Source organism: Sphaeramia orbicularis, chromosome 17, assembly GCF_902148855.1.
Source record: "Sphaeramia orbicularis chromosome 17, fSphaOr1.1, whole genome shotgun sequence".
Classification (NCBI taxonomy): Eukaryota; Metazoa; Chordata; class Actinopteri; order Kurtiformes; family Apogonidae; genus Sphaeramia; species Sphaeramia orbicularis.
Genome location: NC_043973.1, coordinates 45195873 through 45221874, shown reverse-complemented (window position 1 = coordinate 45221874; position 26002 = coordinate 45195873). Strand labels below are relative to the sequence as shown.

Genomic DNA, 26002 nt, shown 5'->3' with positions numbered 1-26002 from the left:
TAAAAAAAAAAAAAAAGCATTTCTAATTCCTAATGCTGCGTTGTCTCATGGACCTTTGCGCCATCTAGTGTTAGAAATAAAACATAACATCCCAAATTGTTGCATTGTTTACAGTAGTTGAGCCCTGATGCTGACCGTTAACTGTAGTAATAACTATGGAGTAAACAGACCTCACTGGATTTTGTGACAAATTATGATGACATAATTAAAACATAATCGAAGCTTGGACCTGTTAACACTTTGAGATGTTCCTGTGTAGATAGCTGTCCTTCACCGCTGTGTTTTTGTGTGATAAGTGACTAGATTTGTGCAGTTTGGCTACTTTAGCCAGTCAAGATGGACACCAACGAGGAAGGTAAGGATGGCAAGTTTATGTCAAAACATGAGCATATTTATAGATTTTCCTGCACTGTCAGCTTTATGCAACATAGCAGTTAATAACACAAAGTGTCTACTGTGTTATTACTCATTGGTGACTGGTTTGAGTGGTGATACTGGGCTAAAATCAGGCTAATCTCTGCTAGTACAGAAACCGTTAGCTAATTAGCTTTAGCCGGCAAGCTAACTAGCATTAGCTTATATCAACTGCAACCAACATTTGTAAAGAAAAACGTGTGTGTTCGTGTTAGGCTTTGTGTCAGTATATGAGGTACACTTGAGCTGAAGGGTTATAAATGCTCAGTGGCTGTCACTAAACATTTTAGAGGAATAAAGCTAATTAGGTAGAGCTATGTAGTTAAATATTGGAGCACTATGAAGTAGCTGTTATCATAACATTACAGTATGGTGGCTAGTTAGCATTAGCTAGCATTACTAATAAATCCACACATATCAACGCTGTTTACATTGATGAAATACATATTAAACTGTAAAAAAAAGAAACGAAACAGTGCCGTGAACAGTATAATTTGATATAAACACAACTCCTATAGTTTGTTTCTCATTGTGTCTTAAAAATGTTTGCTCTTTGTGCTGTTCATGTGTCGTATTCTGATTCTTCTACCGTCGTAAAGTCATGATCCTGCTCAGAAATTTAACATATAGACCCACATGTTAACTTACAAAACAGCTAGATAATACTCAGGGTATCCTAACTGGCATTATACCCTTTCATCGTGGGCTAATTATAGTCATTTTAATTTGGTCATCTACTCACACAAGTAATCCAAGGATTAGTTTGCTCTATTGTTAGTATGACCTCTCTTGTGTTGTTCCCCAAAGAGGCATCTTATCCTACATGTACATAAGTTCCAGTCTGTGGCATATTATAAAAGCATGAAAAGTGAAAATCCATTACAGGCTGTTTTTCTGTGGCCAGAATGCAGAGATTTTTCTTTTTTCTAATATTTGGCAAATAACTTGTCAATAAAACAGTTATTACAACTGATTTTCTCTTATCTCCAGGGTTATTTTATTAACCATCTCAGCTAAGGTGATTAGAAAATGTTTTGCTTAACTTGCCACATTTATATTTAGATGCAGAATAATGATCTGCCCCTAGATTTATGAAAAGATCTGGTATTTAGTACATTTCTGTCAAGCTCAGACCCTCAACATTAAAATTTTAAGTGTAATAATGCAAGTAATCATCTTGTACACCACTCAAGACTTCTTTATTTTGATGCATGTTGGCTTTCATTAGCCTATATCAAATGTAAATGACATACCGTCGACATAAAATTATTAGACCACACTTGTTTTCTTCAATTTCTTGTTCATTTTAATGCCTGGTACAACTAAAGGTACATTTGTTTGGACCAATATAATGATAACAACAAAAGTAGCTCATAGTAGTTTAATTTCAGAGCTGATATCTATCCATTTTCCATGGTTTTCTTGATAATAACCGAAATCACTTCAATTCTTACATCAATAGCTATGGCATTGTACTGACAAAAACAGTGCTTTTCGGCATTCCATGTTTTCTTTTCTGTCAGTTTTAGTCACATGATACACACAGGAGTTAATACTTGATTGCATAATCATTGTTTTTGATGACTTTTGATGGTCTAATAATTTTTTCCGCGACTGTACTAAAACACAAAATTATAGACTACTGGTGTGTTTTTCCCCTGTCGTTTTCAGAGTGTTGTGCTTTTACAAATAATTTAAAGGTTCAAATAGCAGTCTGAGCTCTTCAACTTCCACTCAGGACTTCATATTAGTAAAAAAAAAAAAAAAAAAAAATTATTACAGTTATCTTGATATTAATCGATATGGACGGACCAATATGGCAGTGATGATTTTGATTTTATTTCCCAGGTTTGAGACTCAAAATGAAAGTAATACAGTCAGTCAAATGCTGAGATCATAAAATGAAATTGTTGTAAATATTAAATGGACAGAAGTGTGATCATACAACATGACCTGATTGTGTTTCACCATCAGACATATGCAGGGTTTGTCGGTCGGAGGGGACCCAGGACAAGCCTCTCTACCACCCCTGTGTGTGCACCGGCAGCATTAAGTTCATCCATCAGGAATGGTACGTTCAGTGACCAAAAAGGAACATACAAATGCTCGAGTTATTTTTTTTTTACCCTTGTATGAAAGACAAAGGCTTTATAAATTTAACAAGGAGGTTAGAGACCATTAGGGAATATGCTCTGAAAGTCAGTGAACGAAAATAAGCACAAGCTGGACAAAAAAGATGGTGTTTTGTCTGTTGTTGTAGTAGTGAAAGAATGCGAGGTACAACCCAGCAACTTTTCCATGCTTCTTCTTACAGCTTGTTGCAGTGGTTGAAACACAGCAGAAAAGAATACTGTGAATTATGCAAGTATAGGTTTGCGTTTACACCAAGTAAGTTGTTTTTCTAACCATCCTCACATATAAATCCAAATATTCTGTTGCTGTTGTTGACCTTCACCTCTTTTGTTTTGTGTTCTTCAGTCTACTCTCCAGACATGCCATCTCGTTTGCCTCTCCAGGACATCTTTTCAGGGCTGATCAAAAGTCTTGCAAGAGCCATCAGATACTGGTTCCACTACACACTGGTGGCCTTTGCCTGGCTCGGCGTGGTGCCTCTCACTGCATGTAAACCACCTCATTTCATTATATATTAACAAGACAATGGAGATTTATCATGCAGGAATACCTGGGCCTTTGTATTGTATGCATTCCGAACCATGTTAAAGAGAAGATACATCTTGTTATTGTCAGTGACTTGTAAACCTAAAGGGGTCATATTTTGCTAAACTCACTTTTATTAGTCTGTGGTAGGGGTGTTAGAAAATATTGGTTCCACAATATATCACAATATTTCATTTCACAATACTGTGTTGATATTAACTCTTTAAGTGCCAGACAGTTAAGGGTCTAATAAGCCTTAAAAGTGCCACAGAATTTGGCCGTTTTTCAGTATTTCGCGTCGTTTTTATAATATTTGAAGAATCCTGCAGGAAACCGCTCGGTAACATCCGACCGATTGCTGATTAGATCCAAAACGCACCGGACGCAGCCGATTCATTATTGATCGTAATTTGCATAATTTATTATAATAATAATAATAATAATAATAATCTTTATTTATATAGCACTTTTCATACATTAAAAACTGTAGCACAAAGTGCTTTACATATCAGTTTAAAAATCAGTACCACCCCCCACCCACACCCACCCGCTCACCCGCACACACACACATATACATGCAAACCCACATATACATGCAAACCCACAAGCTCACACATACTTAAGAAGACTGACTGAGCACAGGTAGACCAGAACAAAAATGTACAAGTAAAAGTAAAACATCAATTTAGGAGGCGCTGTCTCAGGGAGCCATCCGCACCAGGAGGCAGCCGCCGACCCCGGCGACCAGGCACCAGCAACACAGCCCCGCATCCCAACTAGTGGGAGAGGGCCAACTGGGACCCCCACCCACCAGAAAGGAGCGGACCCCAGTGAGAGAAGGCGCCACAGCCCCCGGAGTCCACAGCCGCCCCCCGGCATGGAGGGCTCCCTCTGATGAAACACCGGAGAATAAGAAACATTAAAAAGATATAAAAATATTATTCAGTCGCATGACCTCAAATTCCCGTCTGCTTGGTCTCAAAAGGGGGACACAGAAAGAACGTCATCGAAATGTGAGAAAGAAATGGGGGTGGATGGTTTGTTTGTACACAAATATGGCGTGTTCTCCAAAGCCGATCTGATCGGCCCGTGGCACTTTACAGGTTGTTTTCGTAAAGCCGATTTAATCGGCCCATGGCACTGAAAGTGTTAAAAAGTACTGTATCGATTTTTTTTTTTTTTTTTTTTTTTTAAGGTATTTGTTCAAATGCAGACATGGTGAAGGTTCATTTTTGTTTTTCTTTTTTGTTTATATTTTCTTATTATTTAACCTTGTTTTGTTAAATAATGGTTATTTCAAAGCATCCTAAAGTACTTTTTACTGTCTGAAAGAGGCAGATGTTTGTTCTGTTGTTGCACAAAATAATGTTATGATGTTGGATGATTCAAGGACTGTCCACTATGCATTCTATTCACAACAAATAGAATATAAACATTTGAGCAGGATCTTAAACTGTAATGTCTGTAAAACATAATTTAAGTTTTTATAGAGGAATGTTTTGTGATACAACAATAGATCCTGTTCTGATAAAACAAAATTTCTTTAGTAGTCATGCATATTTCTGGTGTTATTCAGTTTTTACAGAAAATAATCTTTTAAAAAAGAAACTTTAAAAAAAAAAAAAAGCCTTATTAACAGTATCATGATATATTGCGATATATCGTATCATGATCCTAGTATTGTGGTTTGTATTGTATCGCCAGATTCTTGCCAATACACACCCCTAATCTTTGGTTCATTTATTTGTGTATTTGGACTCAACAGTTCCAAAAGTTTGAATTTGAACCCTCCAGGTGCTGCAAAGCTATCTTTATACTCATTTTGGTAAAAATCAAGTGGATTTCTTCAACCTGTTTCAATTCCTGCTTAATTTGTTACGTTTTAAAACTAGTTACATTACGACATTTGCACATATAAGGTCAAGACTTCCGACGAACATTTCTCCGAGTACGACATCATTTTTTGTCAGCAGCGGCGGTTGTAGTCCATATTGAAAATATGTCCAAACTTCGAGCTAATTACCTAAAATTTTCAGTTGTTGATTGTATTAACGAACACAAGTGGCTGAACGGGACAGAAAGCACGATCAACAACCTGGAGGGGGTGGGGTCATGTGCATTTAAAGGGCCAGCGCTCCAAACCACCTTTCTGGTGTCATTACTCAGAAATAGGGTTGAAGATGGACCTGTGGAGTTGAATTAATGAAGAATTCAGACCCAAGCAGAGCATTTACAGTTTATGTAGACCACAGGGAAATGTTTGAAAATGAAGAATTCCATTTAAAAAAACAAAATATCACACCCTTTAAATCCTTTGGCATAAGGGTCACCATGGGCATATTTGTGAGTTTATATCCCACATGTATTTATTTTTTCTTTTTTTGCAGCCATGTTTTTATTGACATGATCATCTCCTGTGTTTGCTTTCCAAACAGATCGCATCTACAAGTGTTTATTTACTGGCTCTGTGAGCTCCCTCCTTGCCCTGCCATTAGATATGATATCAACGTAAGTATTGATCACTTTCTGAGCTGAGTTTTAACCCATTTCTGTTCCACTGATGTGGTCTCGTGGTCCATCCTTTTTCCTTTGTTCAGCTCTGTGTGTCACTGCAAGATAAAGAGTTGAATATTTGTTGAATCGCAGCTGTTTATGTGTTCTCCACAGAAAAGACATGCTCCTTGATTGCGTCCACGGTGGGTTTGTGGTCACATGCACATTGTCTGCCTTCATCAGCCTGGTGTGGCTGAGAGAACAAATCGTCCACGGTGGTGGCCCCCAGTGGTTGGAGCAGAATCAACCCCCTCTGGTTCCCAATCAGCCCAATGGCCCTGCAGCTGCTGATGAGGTGAGTCCTGTTGATGGTCAAGGCCAGCGCACGTCTGTTTTCTACCTTCACATAGAAGTGGGCAGTTACCGGATATGTGAAGGTTATTGGATTCTCTATTTATTCCACCATGAATGCACTCTGGTCCAGTTGGCACAGTCTAAACTATCCGTGTTGTCAGAAGTGTGTATAAATACTGAGGTATACAGAACCTTCTTTAAATTGATGAGTAAGCAACTCAGCTTTATTTTACCCTTAACCCTTTATTGGACAAGTGACTATTTTTGGTAATTTCCTCATACATTACAAGACAGTGACAGCAACAGTTACAGTGAGGGAACAATCTCAGGTCCAGTGTGGTCTCCAGGGTCTGTAAGGTCCATCTCTGCATGAACAGTGAGTGGACCTGCTTTGTTCGGTACCATGAAGTAATGGTACTAATGTAAGGAATGATGTTCAAAGGGATCATGTGGATGTGGACAGATAATAATAATAGTAAATGCTGATAAATCACTTAAAAAAGGTTAAATATAGAGAAAAATTAATTTGGAAAGTGCCACAAAAGTAGGTCTGGGTCTTCATGGGTTAAAGTGGACTCAAACTTGCTAGCTTAGGAACATAAATGCTACAGGGTTTCTGTGGGTCATTAAAAGCATAAAAAGCATAAATAGCTTTTGTGAAAATTAAGGCCTTAAATGACATTAAAAAACATTAAATTCGATGTCCAGAGGCATTAAAAAATTAAATACACTCAATGGAAAAAAAAAAACATTCCTATTCACAATTTATTTTGATTATATAAACATTTAATTATTTTGATTGGAAGTAGAGTGTGATGATTGACTGGCGGGACAATACACAATGAAGAATAATTATAGAATAATTACAGTCTTGCTCTGAACTGCTCTAAAATGTCACATATTTCTCTACTGATGAAGCTTGTCTCCCAGTAAACTCATGGACACCAGTACTGATAAGTTCAGGGTCAGTTCTGCTCACTGAAGAAGATGTTTCGGCTACAGAAGCTAGGACCTTGCATTCCAATAGATACATGTCTAAAACAACAGTCATGACACTTTGCTTGGAATACAACGTGCTGTGAGCGTGCTCATGCTGGTGCGAAAGAGTGAAGGGAATATTAGCAAATGTTGGAAAAATGGGAAAATGCAAGTTTCAGCAGAAGTGATTGGAGGAGGAACTGTTCAGAACCTGGTTAAAGCCTGTCGACGGTAAACTGTCATAAAACTATAAATAAAACTGTATCTGCTGTATTTGGACAAGGGCATTAAATTTGTTTAAAGTGGCATTAAAAAGCATTAAATTAGATTTACTGATACCTGCGGAAACCCTGTGCAATAGGTATCCCAAGGTACTACATATTTATATTTATGGTTTTTATACTAGTATGTTCTTTTTGTGTCTGTGAGAGAATATATAAAAAATGTAAAATATAAAACAAACAAACAAACAAACAAACAAACATGACAATTAATTCATGAATGTTAGCAGTACAGTTTGATGAATGTGACTCCAAAAGGCCACCTGCCATCTGTTCTTTCAGATGTGGTCAAATCTTGCTTCATGCTCTGCTGTGACCTGTTTTATTCCCCCGTGCGTGGATGTTACAGGTTCCAGGCGGTCATGGAGCTGCAGACGAAGCAGCGGATCGACGACCAGCAGACCCGGACGCTGCGCCTGCCGACCCACACCAAGCTGGTAACCATGGAGACGAGGCCGAGCTGGACGACGACGAGGACGAATACGATGACGATGAGGATGATGACGAGGATGATGATAATGATGAGGATGATGAGGAGGAGGAGGAGGATGCTGATCCCAACAACAGAGGAGGTCAGCGAACAGTAAAGCATCACAGTTTTTTCTTTCAGTTCAAGACTTTGGAGGTTTTAGTCAAACCCTGGATTTATTAGTATTATGTGGGGTGTGGTTGGTAGAAATCAGGGGTGTCAAACCCATTTCAGTTCACGTGTCCGCACACAGGCCAATTTGATCTCAAGCGGACCGGACCAATTCAGTTCAATTCAATTTTATTTGTAGAGCCCTATATCACAACAAGGTTGTCTCACAGGGCTTTACAGAATTAGTTGGATATGAAAAGGAAAAACAGTCAAATAAACAGTAGATGGAGGAAATGGACCAGTAAAATAATAGCCTATAAGTAATGACAACTCCAAATTTTTCTCTTTGTTTTACTGCAAACCCTCCCCAAAAAAACATTAAATTATGAAAATATTTACATTTACAAACGATCCAAACAAAGATGTGAATAACCTGAAAAAACAGGACCCAGAATGGAGCCTTGAGGGACCTCACTGAAAGACTAATGAACTACAAAAAAACACAATCATTTAAAGGAGTGATATTTTGCTTTTTTAAATGGAATTCTTCATTTTCCAACATTTCCCTGTGCTCTACATAAACTGTAAATGCTCTGCTGGGGTCTGAATTCTTCATTAATTCAATTCCACAGGTCCATCTTCAACCCTATTTCTGAGTAATGACACAAAAAAGGTGGTTTGGAGCGCTAGCCCTTTAAATACACTTGAGCCACTTCAGGCCCCACCCCGTCCAGGTTGTTCACTGTGCTGCTCTGTCCTGTTCAACCAACAACTGAACATTTTAGGTAACTGGCTCCAAGTTTGGACATATTTTCAGTTTTTACAACAATTGCTGCTGCTGATAAACAATGTTCGACAGAAGTCTTGACCTTATATGTGCAAATATCGTGACATAAGTAGTTGTAGACGTAACAAATTAAGCAGGAATTTAAAGGAGTTGTAGAAATCCACTCGATTTTAGCCAAAATTAATATAAAGATAGCTTTGCCGTACCTGGAAGGTTCAAATTCAAACTTTTTGAACTATTAGGGTCCAAATACACAAATAAATGAACCAAAGACTAATAAAAGTGGGTTTAGATAAATATGAGCCCTTGAAGAAAAATAAGTGCAATTTTAACAATATTATACCTCAACTTATCATTTATATACATGTGCATTACAGATGGGATCTAGAACGGCACAAAACATTTAGTAACAGGCAGAATATTGTTAAAATTGCACTTAATTTACATTTCAGGTTGTTCATATTTGTTCAGGTTATTCACATTATATTATTAAATGATAGTTTGTTAATGTAAATATTTTCAGAATTTAATGTTACTTTTTTTCCGCTAAAACAAAGAGAAAAATTTGGGGATGCCTTTATTTATAGGTCTAATGTAATATTATTTTATTCACATTAAACCAAAAAGAAAATTTGCAAATTCATCCCACATGTTTGACACCCCCGGTATAAATAATCCTTTCGCTGTTCTCAGACGTTCTCTCCCCTTGTTAAAGTAAACGGAGATATGCTTGAAGAAGGCTTATGGATTTATTCACATGTATATTTGTTCGCCTATCTATGGTAGGTATCCCTTTCCTTTTTCTAGCAGAGTTGCACTGGAACGCCATGGAGTGGGACCGCGCCGCCGAGGAGCTGACCTGGGAGAGGGTGAGCATCCGTTTTCTGTTACCAACGGAGGTTTTCTTCGCATCCTCATGGTTTAGCTCAGTGGTTCTCAATCTTTTTCTGTCAAGCCACCCCCCCACCCCCACCCTTTTTTTTTTAAGGACGAAAACTCTCCCGGCCCACCTCAACCCCAACAACATTGTACCAGTGGTGCAATTATAACTTTTATTGAAAGAAACACCAATATCGTACCAATACTTGCCTTTCCTTGAATGATTTTTTGTGCAAATTAAAAATGACTTAGATTTTTGCTTAAGTGATACAGATAAATTCAACCAGACTGCTCCTTGAGACAATATTTTTCCAAACAAAATTATTTAGTTTAGTTTATTTCGACTATGTAACGAAAGAAAATAATCCTACTTAGTCCTTATAAATGAAACAAATTATGAGAAAACAAAACAAAAAACAAAAACATATACATGAAAACAAAGTCTGACCTCATTTGCATATTCGAAAAGGAATGGAAGGAAGTATAACGTATTTAATCCCATCTCTTCGCCGCACAGAAGTCTACTGTTACAACTATGGTAATAAAGTTACTTTTTTTTAGAACAACAAACACATTTTGGTAACAAAGATGAACATTTTAACAATATCAGTGGGTCAATAAGCCCATTTCCATTGCACTTCTCAAAACATTGAAGTGCAAACTGTACAAACTTTGCAAAAACCGAAACATTACACATTTTCTTTTGCAGTCCAAACCTTGTCCATTCTCCAAACCTAAACTCTTTGTCTTTGTTTCTCAATGGGAACCGAAGGCATCAGAGTAAATAAATACGTTTTCCTAAATTCAAGGAGTCAGATTTTTGCCAGTATGGCTGTAAAGAAATGGGCATTAAATTCTGTTCTAAGTAGTCTTAAAAAGGTCTTAAAAAGTCTTAAATTTTGCTTGTAGAAACCTCTAGGAACCCTGGTTATTACAAGAAAGAATGAAGAAAACAAAAAACTGCTCTTTCATAAACACCTGCCTATACACCATACCTATATGTTCTCCATTCATTATCCATAACATGACATATATGTTCTCCATTAATTATCCATAATTTGACATATATGTTCTCCATTTATTATCCATAATATGACATGTATGTTCTCCATTAATGATCCATAATTTGACAGCTGCCTTAGTCTAGTTTGTCTTTTACTTCTCATAATAACAAATATCTCTACAGTTGTGTTTTGTGCTGTTTCTTCAGCAAAATCTCAGTGTAAATCCAGACTTCCAGCCTGTTTGAGTTACTCACTGTAGCTCACAGAGGTGCTCTAATTTTTCTCTAGATTAGATTCAATAGAACTTTATTGATCTGTTTAAATTGTTGTTTTGTTGGTTCCCACTTCCTCAGCGACAGCAAATTGACGTATTTCACAAATTCCTGCAGGTTTAAGTGGAATAACTGAATGAACACTGATAGTTCAAAAGAATAGTTTGGATGGCACGGTATTTATTTATTTATTTAGTCACAGTCCGTAGAATCCCTTTGATAATCGAATAATTTTCCATACTAATAACCAACCACGAAATAAAATCTCAACAGTATGATGTGTTGATATGAACGATACTCTCATTTTGTGTCTCAGATGCTGGGGCTGGATGGCTCTCTTGTTTTCTTAGTGAGTACTCAAACACTCTCTGAAACTTATCTCACACACACAGCTTCAACCATTTCATAACAAGTGTATTTAGGATGTATACAGGACATGGCCCCTGTTGTTATGAGGCTGCTTGGAATCATGGGACTGAAGCTGTTGTGTACTTGTGTTTTAGGAACACGTCTTCTGGGTGGTGTCTCTGAACACGCTCTTCATCTTAGTCTTTGGTACGTTAAAGACTTCATGCTAATAAATGTCCTCCACTGTCATTGGGTCATAACATGCTGGATTTAAGGCCTGTAGTAAAGTCGTAACTACAGATTTGCTCTTGTTTTTCTCCTCCAGCTTTTTGCCCCTATCACATCGGCCATTTCTCAGTGGTTGGACTGGGCTTTGAGGAGTATGTAAGTACATATGTAGTCCAAAGACGACACCTGTACAAACTGAACCACTGCTTCTACACAGACTTAAGGCCTTATTAAGCCTTTAGCTTTGAGTACAGCATGCAGTCAGAGTGGCATCATTCCAATATGCTCATCCAATGTCTCAACATTTACTGACCTCACCAACTAAATCAAGCCCAGATCATATCACTGCCCCCAAATGCTTTTACTGTAGGCACGAGGCATGATGGGTAAGGGGTCAGGGTCAGTCTGTACTCAGACCACATGACTTTTTTCAACTGAAACACAGTCCAGTTTTTATGCTCTCTACAAAGCGATAGTTGTTTAAGAAATGAGAGGCTACTCTAGTTAAAGGGTTAAAGAACTTGATGCAGTAACACACAACAATATTTTTGCACTCTTATTTGTCTACATTTCTTTTAATTATCATATAGATAATATTTGTCTAGTACATATTGTACAAATTGCTGTTCGGTCCTGTGATTAATAAAGTATTCTGATTATTATCCAGTGGAAGGATCTGACCTATTTCTTAAATAATCTAAATCCATGTGGAGGCTTTTTGTTTGCTCAGGCTGTGTATTTGTACTTTTGCCTTATTAATTGAATAGAGTAGGCTTTATTGATAGAGAGAGTTGGTCTCTGCCAGTGATAGTGCACTGACATCTAAGTAACAACACAAAAGATTCAGGCATGTATTAAAAATATAAAATAATAACCTTTACTGTAAATTTGAAGATTGATGTTTTTGTGCAACACTGGGAGGGATGGGTGAGATATGTGAAGTCTTTGAGATCTGATTTTGCTGAGATGAATGCATGAATATGAACCCAAAATCATCTGAAGGAAATATGTTTTTGTTTATCTTTATTTATGCATTGATTCTTTACTTTGAGATCTTGTATGACAGGACCATAATGAGCTGCTGTAAATGTTTTTGTTTTGATTTTTACAACCACTCTCTGGATGTGCCTAGTTTTGTGTTTTTGTTTGTTTTTTCAATGTATGAAAAGAAAAATTGTCTTTCAATAAAAAGAGAATTTAAAAAAAGTATATATATATGTAATTGAAAAATATATGCAAATTAGAAATATACTGTATTATAAAAAATATAAAAGCAGTATGAAAATGTGCAAATTAAAGTAGTAATATAAATAATGTTAACACACATATAAGAGTGTGAACAGTGCAAATGTATCAGTATAGACAATGTTAACACAAATGTACCAGATTCAGAAAACTTCTTTTATCACATACGAGCAAGTCATTAGCAGCTTACCACAGACATCAGCCCACATCCAAAGTGCAATGTGACAAAAAAATAATCAGTGCACAAATACAAGATCATTGAAAGCAACTATGAATAAATGCATTTAAATAATCAACGATAAATAATCAATGAACCAATGCAGACTAAAAGACTAAGAGACACTGTTGGTTCTGCTAAAATAAAAAAAAAAGAAATTTCATATAAAGTGACTAAAATGGCTGCTGTCAGAGTTTAAAAATCTGATAGCTGAAGGAATAAATACAGTCAGTGTGCATGTATGATGCTAGTGACGTTGTCTTTCCTTGTCTGCAGATCAGAGCATCAAACCTAGATGGTCCCATCACCACCTTAGTGGGCTACATCCTTCTGGCTGTTGCTTTCATACTCTTTCACGTATCCTTTGCACTAAACGCTGTCATTTCGCTGCTTTTTTCTTTTTGTAGTCGTACAGGACCAGGTCAGGGACAGTTACTGTATGGAAATAATCCATCTCATTTGTATGAAGCCTTAACTGTGCGTCCTTTAGGCATTGGCTTCGTTAGTGAAGTTCCAGCGGTCCAGACGTCTTTTAGGTGTCGGCTACATTGTTGTCAAGGTAACGTAGCAATGAAACAATACTGTGCTCATGGAAAAAAAGCTGATCTGTCAATCAAGAGTGTGATGCTGAAAGTGATGGAAACAGAATCTAAATTGGATTTTCATTGTAATGTCTTGCAGGTGTCCTTGCTGGTTGTCATGGAGATAGGCTTGTTCCCATTGATTTGTGGCTGGTGGCTCGACATCTGTTCATTAGTAAGACATAACATACAGTTGTGGAAAATATTATTAGACCACCCCTTGTTTTTTTCAGTTTGTTTTTCATTTTAATGCCTGGTACAACTAAAGGCACATTTGTTTGGACAAATATAATGATAACAACAAAAATAGCTCATAGTAGTCTAATTTCAGAGCTGATATCTATCCATTTTCCATGGTTTTCCTGATAATAACCAAAATCGCTTCAGTTCTTACATCAATAGCTATGGCATTTAGTGCTTTTAGGCATTCCATGCTTTCTTTTCTGTCTGTTTTAGTCACATAATACACACAGGAGTTAGTATTTGATTGCATAACCATTGTTTCTGATGACTTTGGATGGTCTAATAATTTTTTCCATGACTGTACATGACATCACATACCCTTAAGCTTGAACTAAGGGATTTAACCGCAGCCACGATGGCACAGTTTGATTAAGCGTCTGTATTATTAGTCATTACAAAAGCGTGAAAACATTGTTTAACAAGGAAAATAGCGTGCCTCTATTGTACTACAGGAAATGTTCAATGCAAGTCTGAGGAGCAGGGGTCAGAATCTGGACAGCGCCCCTGGTACCACCTTGTTCCTCCATTGGCTGGTGGGCATGGTTTACGTCTTCTACTTTGCCTCCTTCATCCTTCTGCTTAGGGAGGTAAAGAGAGAACCACACCTCCTACATTTCTATTCCGTCTCCATGTAGAGGCATTCAGTGTGTCTGTAAACGTCTGACCTTTGTGATTGTAGGTGCTACGACCTGGTGTGTTGTGGTTCCTGAGAAACCTAAATGACCCAGATTTTAACCCAGTCCAAGAGATGATCCAGCTGCCCATCTACAGACACCTCCGGAGGTTTATACTCTCTGTGGTTAGTCACATATCATTCTTCCAATGTCAGTGGCACAACAGCAGAAAAACACCATTTATTATAAAGGAGTGCTTTAAAAAATGGTACATGTACAATGGTAACCCTTTAAGCGCCAAAGTTGCAATATTCTGACAAGCAACATAACTGAATGAAACAGACCATAGCTCCAGATAGAGTTGACAAATCTTGTTGCCACCTCCCACGAATAGATGGCAGACATGTGCCCCTTCAATCCTAACACTATTTCAGGGCATGTTTCTATCAAAGTGAAGAAGAAAATCCAGTTTGAAAGACGTGGTCCTGAGCTGGTTTAGCAAGTAAAGTTTAGTTTTAGTTTGGATAGATTTGTCTTCTCTGCTGTTTGGATGAAAAGGTATTAAAACTTACTGCATTTTACTTTTTTACTAATATTTAAGTTCGTTTATTTTAAGGATAAGATGTCAAAAAAAAACAAACAAAAAACACAAAGAAAACATCCATGTAAATATGTTCAAAGTTCAATTTTACTAAAGGTTATGCAATTCAATATGGCCGCCACCCTGTGATGTCACAATATGCAAATTAGATGAGTGCACTTACTCCCGTCATAAACTTTGAATCATACCTAATATTTTTGTCATTCATAATATGACTTTATCTCTAACCACTTCCAAGATACAACTTTTTGAAATCGTGATATTAAAATTCAATATTTAAAAAAAACAAAACTCCAGCACCTGAAGGGTTAAAGGAGTGATATTTTGCTTTTTAAAATGGAATTAAGCATTTTCAAACATTTCCCTGTGTTCTACGTAAACTATAATGTATGTGCTTGGGTGTGGATTCTTCATTAATTCAACCCCACAGGTCCATCTTCAACCCTATTTCTGAGTAATGACACCAGAAAGGTCGTTTCGAGCACTGGCCCTTTAAATACACATGAGCCACTTCCGGCCCCGCCCCCTCCAGGTTGTTGGCTGTGCTGCTCTGTCCTGTTCAAACAACAACTGAAAATTTTTAGGTAATCAGCTCAAAATTTGGACATATTTTCAGTTTTTACTACAACTGCTGCTACTGACAAACGATTATGTCCTACTCGGAGAAATGTTCGTCGGCAGTCTTGACCTTATATGTGCAAATGTCGTAATGTAACTAGTTATAAAATGTAACAAATTAAGCAGGAATTGAAACAGGTTGTAGAAATCCACTCAGTTTTTGCCAAAATGAATATAAAGATAGCCTTGCAGCACCTGGAGGGTTCAAATTCAAACTGTATGAACTGTTAGGGTCCAAATACACAAATAAATGAACCAAAGACTAATAAAAGTGGGTTTAGCAAAATATGACCCCTTTAATACAGAACTTTAATTGTTGCATGTTACTTCTCATCTCTAATTCCATCATATAATAATAGTAATAATAGTAATAATGCCACGCTGTATCACCCTGGGATGTGTTTATGATCTGTGTCTTCATCTTGTAGGTGGTGTTTGGTTCCTTAGTTCTGCTGATGCTTTGGCTTCCTGTACAGATTATTAAACTTCTATTTCCAGACTTCCTTCCATATAATGTGATGCTTTTCAGGTAAACACAAACACACTTTGTAGCTCTTGAAGAAATAAGCTAAACGAGCCTTGCAGTGAGTGTCCATTTCTAATACGAGTCCATATCGAAGCGACTGTATTAAGATGGAGTTTTGTCCCATGTCTGCAGCGACGCCCCCGTTAGTGAGCTGTCCTTAGAGCTGCTGTTGCTTCAGGTGGTTCTTCCAGCGTTGTTGGAGCAGGGTCACACTCGCCAGTGGCTCAAACAGCTCATCCACGCCTGGACGTTCACCGCGGGATACGCACTGTAGGCAACAGCATCAAACACAACAACCGCTCAGTTAGAACTGCATTATCTACCGCCGCTAGCGTTCCTCACACGCATCATTTCCCACAGCGACCTGCACTCCTACCTCCTGGGGGAACACGAAGATGAGGACAACCAACCAAATAATAACGCACCTGGTCGCCATAACAACAACAGGATTCCTGGCTTGGGGGAGGGGCTTCACGCTGCACATCAGGCCTTTCTGCAGCAGGGCGGTCCGCTGGGATTCCAACCGTACTACCGACCCAGAAACTTCCCCCTCAAGGTATCAGAGAACCCGACAGCGAATCGTATCAGAGTTTAGTGTCCGCACAGTGTTCGGATATTAACATGTGGTCTGTTTCCGTTTGTTTAGATCGGCCTGCTGGTGGTCTTGATGTGTGTGACCCTGTTAATGACTAGTCTGATCTGCCTCACTCTGCCAGGTAAGTGTCAGTTCACTCCCTTCTGAAACTTCAAGTCAAGCAGTTGTTTTAGTTCATTTTTTCACAGTTTCTATGGGTCTGTAAATCTAAAATCCACAAATGTTTTTCAAAATGCAACTTAGGCTACGTTTAGACGGTCACAATCTGAAGCGAAAACACAAAAGTGGAGTTGCGTTCTCACTTTAATTCCGTGTTTAGACATGCATTTTGGGGAAAAAAAAAAAAAAAAAAAAAAAAAAAATCGCAAAATTGTGTGAAATTTCCTATTTAGCGATGTAGTATGCACGCCCGTAGGCTCAGAGGCATCACCGCCACCTAGACCAAGTACCTTCATACAAACTTTCTACTTCTCTTCCTGTGCATCAATAGTTTGCAGAAGGTACTTAATAAGCCATCTCTGTTTATGTAAGTAATTCAGTAATTATTTTTTGTTGATGGAAGTTCCATTTATTCATTAATGACCTATTAATTATTTTTTCTCATCAGTGAAAGAGGGCGCTTTTAAGTTAAAATTTTGCACACCAAATTTATTAATTAAATTTAATTTTTAATTTGTAAAAGTATGTTGTTTATTTGCAAAGATTTGAAAATAAAAAAGACACCTTTGGCAGAGGAACACATTTTGCCTAATTTTTTTCAATCAAAAATGCTGAAGTGAGAACGGGGGGTACTTGGCTAAGAAAGTATATTTCAGGGGGTACTCCACTGTAAAAAGTTTGAGAACCACTGTACTAGACAATATATTATCAATATGATAGTTACAGAAATATACATAAGTGTGCAAAAATCGTTATTAAAACTGTTAGTTATTGTTAAACCCTTGAGTGTCTTTTTTTTATGAAGACGATCCAGTCATTTTATTCTGTGCTGAAAATCTGAAGATGTTCCGGTTGAATTGATTCTTTTCCTGTCTTTGTTTCCAGTGTGTGTCGGCCGCTGGGTCATGTCTTTCTGGATGGGCACCGCCACGGTTCATGAGCTGTACACAGCAGCCAGCGGTCTGTACGTGTGCTGGTTGTCCGTCAGAACGGCCACGGTGCTGGTGTCCTGGGTTCCACAGGGACCGACGGTCATTCTGTCCAAAGCCTACAAGTGGATCGTCACGGTAACGCATCGCTGCCCCGTGAGCCCGTGACTACATGGTGCAGTTTTCTATTACGTGTCCAACACTGATGTGCTTGTGTGATGAAAACAGATCCTTAAGATGACGGCGGTGGCTGTGCTGTTACTGGGCGTCATCCCTCTGCTGCTGGGCGTGCTGTTCGAGCTGGTCTTCATAATTCCTTTGAGAGTCCCGCTGGTGCAGACGCCGCTCTTGAACCCCTGGCAGGTAGGTCGTCCAGTTTACTTTCAGAGTGTCGTGAAAACAGACTGAACAGATGAGACGGTGTTTGTAATCAGGTTTCGTATGTGTGTGTGTGACAGGACTGGGCCATGGGCGTCCTCCATGCTAAAATTATTGCTGCAATAACTCTGATGGGCCCTCAGTGGTGGTTCAAAACCGTCATCGAGCAGGTCAGTCGCACATCTCTTTTACAGCAACAGAACATTATCACTGGTATTTTAACCCATAAAGACCCAGGGCTACTTTTGTGGCAGTTCTAAAATGTTTTTTCTCTATATTTAATTATTTTTAAATGATTTGTCACCATTTATTATAATATTGTCCTCTGTATTTCGTGGTTTTGATATGAAAATTAGGTATTTTCCAATTTTTAATCCACCTTCAAAACCACCATAAATTCAATAATAAAACTGCAAAAACAAGGTATACGTATTATCAATAAGGCTGATTATTATGCACACACGGAGCCACTTTTTCTAAATTCTTATGTGATGAAATTTTATGATCTCTTTTATTATAAAATAATGCAAATTATGTTCAGAGCAAAATCAAAAATGCTCCCTGACCGAATACAGAGGTTCTTTTCAATTCAGGACATTCCATACAATCTCAGAGGTGTTTGCAAATTTACTGTACAAAAAGCTAAAAAAGGTATGAAAAGGAGATGTGTGTCCATTATTGGAGTTAAATTTTGGAATGATGCCAACATAAATTTAAAAACATGAAATTCTTTTTTGGTTTTTAAGAAAATGGTTTGTAAAGCTATTTTTGAAGCTTATAAACGCGATTAATTATCTGTTGTTGTTGTTTCTTTGGAGGTTGGTAGCCTAAAAAGTTGTAAAATAGGGTAGGCCTTGATAAGCAGTCTGCTTCTGCCTATACCTTATCAGTCATTATTCAACACATTATTCAACACATGATTCTTGATTTTGTGATTCTGTGATTCTTTTTCTTTCTTTTGCGTGAAATGTCAATACTGTGTACAATATTTGGTGTTGTCATGACTGAATAAACTACTACTACTACTACTACTACTACTAATTCACTGATCATGTAGATGTTCATGAAAACTCACATTAAAATTGAGGGTTATTCTATCAGTTGTTTTTCATAAATGTTGTTTCGTAAATTTTATTTTTTTCACTAACTATTTATTGTTAAATGTGTCAGTTATTTGAGTTTTACAAGAGCGTCCTGGCCAAGATAGGCAGCAGCAAATACAAAACAGTTAAAACAGGTTCTTAACCCATAAAGACCCATAAGTAATGATTTTTTCCCTTTATATTTAACCTTTAAGTGATTTGTCAGCATTTTTTTTAACAATATTATCCTCTGTATTTTGAAGTAAAAAAAATTGGTTTTTCCCTGTATTTAATTCACTGATCATGTCGACGTTCATGAAAACTCAGATTAAAGTTGAAGGTGATTGTATCAGAAACAGAGTAGACTGAAGAAAACGTGACTTTTTCAATAAAATATATCATTAACTGAAAGTAAAAACAACCATCTCCATCCACTGTCATTGATTCAACTCAATGGGTTTTACTGGTGAATCAATGACGTAGAAGATGAAGGTGTTTCCATGGTAACTACGGAGCCTCTGAACATCCAAATGGGTCATATCTGATGACCATGAACAGACAACAAACTGTATTTTACACCAATTATTTACATGTATTGATAGGATTAGTGGATCAACAGGTATTAAACAGTTTAGATCAGTAGATGCTTGTGGATGTTTGGGTCTGTATGGGTTAATGTTTTATAATAATAAACATGTTACTTAAATGGTCCAAAAGTTTGAACTATACGGCACAGTTTATTTCTCGTTGATTAAATCTTAAAGAAGTGAAATCAACCAACCACTCAGTATGTTCTGTGTTTCTCGTAGGTGTACGCTGACGGAATTCGGGACATTAACGTATGCTTTATTGCACGAAGTCTGGCTGCTCCGGTCGTTTGTGTGTTGCTGCTGTTTATCTGTGTGCCATACACCATCGCCAAAGGCATTACACCGCTGCTAGGTAAGTTTTCAGCACGGGTTTCTGTCATTTAACGGTGAAACAACACATTATACTGGTAGTGGAGGAAAAGAGGACAGTCCCTCATCGTAGTTGGGCAGTTTTTTCATCTATCCGTTTGCTTTTCCCTTGTATTTTATGCACGGTTTGGCATAAAAGACACTAGTAAAGACCTGACTGACCACCAGTTTTATTTTCTAACTGTATGTGCCTGCTCACACCCTCTTGACATAAAAAAAGTCACGATGGTCAAGATGATTTTACATTTGCACATTATTTTATATTTTTTTGTTGTTTCAAATGTTTTGTTAGAGCACACTGTCATACAGTTACATGTTTACTGCATACACATTGCGTTTTTGCGGATTTTTACATCCATATAAACAAATGCGCAGTTAGGTCATAATGCACTCTTATTTTTTCTTTTCGTTGAACATATAACAATATATGAAGAACAGGTATAAACATAAGGTGCAAAACACAAATGAGGAAAAAATACATTAAAATAAAAACAAGGATAAATAAAACTAAATACCCCCCCACACACACACACTACCCACCCTTACCCTTCCGTCTATTTACTACTTTGTTAGAGTAAAGGTGAAAAACTAATTTCTGCAAAGAGGTGTGAGATACTGAATGAGAGGTGACCAAGTTTTTTCAAAGAGTATGAGTTCATCCATAAATGTATATCTAATTCAATGAGCATTGTAAAGAGGAGTTGATAATATTATTTATTTTGTTGTTGTTGTGTTTTTTCTCTCTTTTTTTGTGTTCAATAGGTCTGTAGGTTTGTTGTATATTTTTTTTTGTATTGTGTCTGTGTGGTCCCTTATGTCTTAGTACATGTTTATGCAAATGTATAATTAAGGGTCAAAACATGGTATTCGAAATCTCTCTGACAGGACATTGTAGAGAATTTGACAGATTAGTGTTGCTAAATGACCCACATTTTCACTTTTAAATTCATTTTTGCTTTAGTTGGACCACAAGGGATTACACAAAACAAGGAGCTACTTTATACTGAAATAAATGTTGGAATGGCAATCAATTAAAGTTCGCTCTCTGACAGGACATTACTGTGTTTTGACCCTTAAAAAAGTAGTATATCTAATTCTTTCTAAGCGGAGTGTGTTAGTGAGGTCACTAAACCACATCTTTGTTCTATGGAGGGTACTTCTTTCTTTTTCCAATGCATGAGAGGTAACTTCTTTGCAATGATAAGACTGTAAGAAAGGAAACATTACTGGAAGTTGTTTAGTTTAACATCATCTGAAATTCCCAAAATAATAATGGGTGGTTTAGGCTAAATATTTTATATTTTCTAATACATGCCTGTATCTTTTGTGTTGTTAATTATAAAATGCACTGTCGTTGGCAGAGATCACCTACATTATCATTGCACGGCTGGTGTAATGACAATAAAGCCTATTCTTCTATTCTTCTTCTTCTATGATGCTCTGACATTGCATTAAAAACAACAATGTAAATCTTAATAATGGAACTCAGTCTCCATTTCATCCCCCTCCTCCCTCCCTCTTTGTTTCTTTGTCTTTGCAGGTGTTCAACCTTGGACACAAATACTAGTGGAAAGGAGGATTTATCCGTTCATGCTGATGTTTCTACTTCTGCTGGCCCTCCTGTTCTTTCAGATACAACAGTTCAAGCGCCTTTATGAGCACATAAAGAACGACAAGTCAGTACAAATCTGCACAGGAAGGCTGGGAAATACACCCCGTAACGCCCCGTACCGTGAATGCTAAAGGTTATTGTGTCCATCCTGTCTTCTACAGATACCTGGTTGGACAGCGACTGGTGAACTATGAGCATAAGAAACACCGAAGCTCCTCCAAGTATTCCCACAGCACCTCCTCATGAACTCTAACACAGCTGTCGGATAAGTGGAGCCCATTCTGATCCGGTCTTCTGCTTCGAAACCTGGTTTTTAAACGCGACTCCTCACATTTCAACTTCGGCCCCGTTATTTTTTTTCAGCGACGTCGATTGCGATCACGGGCCGAGACAAAAACACTTGAGAAATGAATCGAAGGTGACAAAAAAAAAAAAAAAATGTCAGCAGAACCGCAAAGGTGACTGTCCCTTCTCTGACGTGCATTTTATTTTTATAATGTACATTTTAATAAGGTTTGAGTTGTTCGGAATAGCTTTTACCTCAGATCGTGCTTCCGTTTGAATGTTTGTCGAATCAATGCCACTGATCGTCTCTTAATAAGACATTTTTGACGGGTTGCGGAGGAAATCATCGCACTAGAACAGGATCTCCTCTGCAGCTCCACGTACTCACTGTTAAAGCGTCTCAAATGACATCCGTCGTTAATAAGGAGGGACATAAACGATGTAGCAATGCGATTGTATTTTATTTTTGCCGTTTTTCTTAGATGTGTTTTCATTGATTTTTTTTTTTTGTGTGTGTGTGTTTATTTTCTAGAGTGAGCTGTGAAGTAGTCCAGTTGAATTTAATGCAGAAAAGACAGACAGACAATCTGTACACAGTCGAGGAATTGTTTACTTAACGGAGGATTTTTTCACAGTCTGGGCTTTGTCGCAGATATAAGAAATCCGCCTTTAGGAGAGGAGAGGTCATTGGATGAAAAAGGTCATGTGATGCATTACAGCGGATTTTTGAATTTTCAACATCCGAACTGGAAAAATACTCCAACGACACTGGTCATTTCATTTACATTTACTTTAAACTTTCTTGATCCTTGCCTTCAGTGCTGCTAATAAGCTGCTCAGATTTTTGCAGAAGCCGTTTATCTGTAACAGGACGCCAGGGTCAGTAACCAGAATAGAGGATCTTGTTTGTGTTGATGCAGAAACCTGACTATTCACCTGTATTTTTACTTAATTGGTCCATTACTAGTCGCTTTTCCATTGACCATCAAATTGCGCAAATATAAATTCCGCATAAAAATGGAAAAAAAAACAACTTTGCCAAAACTCTCATTTACTTACTTTTGTGGATTGACATAATTTGGTTGTGGTGTGTATGGGGCATATACAGGGTGACACAAAAAAACGGGAACTTTTTAACAATCCAATAAAACCAAGAGTGATAGAAGAAAAGTATTTTATTCATAGTAACTGAAACCTTAAAACATGCCATTTAAGAAACAATAATGAAATTTTCATTTTTTAAAAATTACTTCCTGTAGATGGCGTCCTCCTGTACGAATGCATTCTTGAAATCTGCTGTTGAGATTCCTCATTGACCGCTGCAACATCTCAGCTGGGATACTGTGAATTTCATCCTGAATTCTCTGTTTTAACTCATCCACAGTTCTTGGTCGAGTCGTGTGCACTTTACTCTTGAGATAGCCCCACAAGAAAAAATCACAAACGGACAAATCTGGCGATCTAGGGGGCCAGGGAACGTTACCGAATCTTGAGATCACAAGGTTACCGAACAATTCTCACACAGCCTCCAATGATTGCCGTGCAGTGTGTGATGTCGCTCCATCCTGTTGAAACCAGGTTTCTTGAACGTGTGGAAAATTGTTCAATTCAGGTGTAACGAAGGATTGTAACATCTCCACATCACGATTCGCAGTGACAGTGACTGAGATCCCCTGTTCATTTTCAAAAAATCCATGGTTACTAAAATGGGGGGGTGGGGGGGTGTTTACTTGCTCAAGGTCACTGTCTCACAGTGCTGCCACTTGCTCATGTCTGCCAATACGCACTTCAAAAATTCCCGTTTTTTTGAGTCACCCTGTATATCACCACAGTACTGTGGCAAAAAGAGGACAATGCGTTCATGGAAGAGTATCTATGATTGGCTCTGGGGCAACTAAATGTCTGTACTGCTTATTGTCACAGTGCAAATGCTAGCATCTGATTGGCTCTGTGGAAATAGACAAACCCATATTTCATGCCACAGTACTCTGGCAGGAGTTGTTGCCTTTTTTTAAAGCTTATAAAGCATATCGTCAGTCGCTTTTTCACTGACCCTCAAATTGCATGAATACAGCTAGTGCATAAAAATTTACCTAATGGAAAAACGACAATTTTGCCAAAACTCTCGTTTTTCGATTAAAAATTTTTGCGCTGGCAAGAGGTGGGGTTTTTTTGGACGTAGTGCTATTGGTATATCACGCAAAACTGCAATGGATAGACCTTTTTCCGCAACTAGAGTCACGTGAATAAGAAAAAACAGACGTTGACGGACGTTACAACAAGCGTAGAAGAAGAGTTTTAAAACAAAACACAGCGCGGTATGTGTGGACACACCAGGAAACTGAATTATTTTTTAAATTTGGATGAGATAGAGGGGTAATATACAGGGTGTCCCAAAAACATTGAGATCATTTGAGATGTCCATATCAGAGTGACTACATGGTTGGGAGAAATGATACTTAATAGGATTGATTGTTGACATAAATGTTTTATTTTACAAATTTCAAACAAAGAATTCTGGGGGATGGTAGTTTTATAATGTACCAAAGTTTTTACAGATGTTCAGTGTGTGCGCTGCTTTTGGAGTTCCTTTCCAACACAAACAGCCTTCCTCTTGAAACTTCTTACGCCACGTCCAAATCTGCTTTCCTGTTGGTTCTCGTGTATGAAATTTTGTAAAAAATTCACGTTGCGCATTCACATTTGACTGAGTTTGGGCGTACTTCAATACACAGAACGCCTTTTCTGTCGCAGTAAACGGCATATCTATTCCTGAAAGCAGAACAATAAAAAGGATTACACTTTTTTGAGCCAAAAGAGCAAAACTAATTTTAAACAAATTATTAGGTGATGAAATGATGTCAGATTTTTTGGGACACCCTGTATAATAATAATGAATATATCTTTAAATCAACATGATATTTACATTCGTCGTCATGTTTATGGAATGACTTCTCGTGTCATCTCGCGATAATAAATAAATCATCGCATTTGTGATTTAATAGAAAAACCGACATTACCCACTTCTGTTTTTTCGACATTTAGTCGATATCGATAAAGTTTTGTGTATATGTCCAATGGAAAAGCGACTACTGTAACTTCCAGAGCTGGCACACAAACAGTAGTTGATAAAAGCGACCGAAGAGAGAATACGCAGAACAGAATACATAATCTGGTGAATGTTGTCCACACTGAGACCCCAGTGTGAGTTCTAGTCAGTTTCCTTCATTTCTGACAGCAAATAGAAGTGTATTTGCACAGCTCGATGACAGACCGGACTCTTTGCTGCCATTACCGGACGCTCAATGATGTGATTATCTTCCATCCACTTCGTGTCTCCAGTTTGGCGTCTGTTCTTTAGAGGAAAGTGAGCCTTTTAACCTTTCAGTCGCTTCTTCACTCGTTCCCAGCAAGGCCTGATGTCCGAAAACGCTCCGTCTGGACTCGTTCAGTGTTTATCTCAAACAACAGACAGGGGAGTTGTGAGGGTTAAAGAGCCGCGGCTGCAGTAAAACTGTCCTGATGGGGAGGAAACTAGCATGAATCTCAGTCTGTAGTTTTAGACTCCACCTGGGAGATGTGTAGTTAAACCCCCGAGTGTCTTTGTTTTTTTTGTGAAGACCGGTGAGAGGATCTGAAGGACTGTGTGGTTCGTCACTGGACTACAGACTCTTTACATAAAAACTGCTGTTATTCAACGTAGAAGTGCAATAGTCAGTAGTCATTCAATGAAAACTACTTAATGGCAGCTTCACAAATTGTCAGCAGGCCCTGTTTTTCTTAGTCTTACAATATAGTACATGTTTTTTGGTTTTTTTTTTCCATTTCTGTCATTTTCACAGCTGAATAAACAGGAAGCTTTTAGCTGCATCTGTACATCCAGGTACTAATTTTCTGTCAAACCGTTGAAAATACAGGGTGTCCATAAAGTCTCTATACAATTCAACAGATTTATTACAGAAGCAAATGAATGGACATATCTGTGGAAATTATTAAGCGAGGTGTCTAGGGAATTGGGCTACCCCTTCCAATCCACTGGTCTGGACAATGTTTAATTTAGGAACCCCACCCACTAGGCAGCT

General features: G+C 37.8%; 1 protein-coding gene across 1 annotated transcript; it reads left to right on the top strand.

Annotated features, from left to right (window-relative positions):
• Positions 1-98: 98 nt before the first annotated feature.
• Positions 99-22613, top strand: LOC115436973 (E3 ubiquitin-protein ligase MARCH6-like). The gene is made up of 26 exons (XM_030160010.1): positions 99-355; positions 2389-2485; positions 2729-2802; positions 2893-3036; positions 5508-5580; positions 5740-5920; positions 7528-7750; positions 9332-9414; positions 11017-11049; positions 11204-11255; positions 11374-11432; positions 13015-13095; positions 13229-13297; positions 13420-13494; positions 14015-14149; positions 14242-14361; positions 15824-15924; positions 16054-16191; positions 16282-16477; positions 16568-16637; positions 17561-17742; positions 17833-17967; positions 18063-18152; positions 19874-20006; positions 21564-21699; positions 21797-22613. The coding sequence occupies exons 1-26, from the start codon at positions 337-339 to the stop codon at positions 21879-21881; spliced, it is 2784 nt and encodes a 927-aa protein (XP_030015870.1). The 5' UTR covers positions 99-336; the 3' UTR covers positions 21882-22613.
• The last annotated feature ends 3389 nt before the right edge of the window (positions 22614-26002 follow it).

Excerpts from the sequence above, each read along its gene's own strand:
- LOC115436973 (XM_030160010.1), top strand. Across the intron at positions 5,581-5,739 it reads CCATTAGATATGATATCAAC|AAAAGACATGCTCCTTGATT; the intron begins GTAAGTATTGAT and ends TGTTCTCCACAG. Across the intron at positions 11,050-11,203 it reads ATGGCTCTCTTGTTTTCTTA|GAACACGTCTTCTGGGTGGT; the intron begins GTGAGTACTCAA and ends CTTGTGTTTTAG.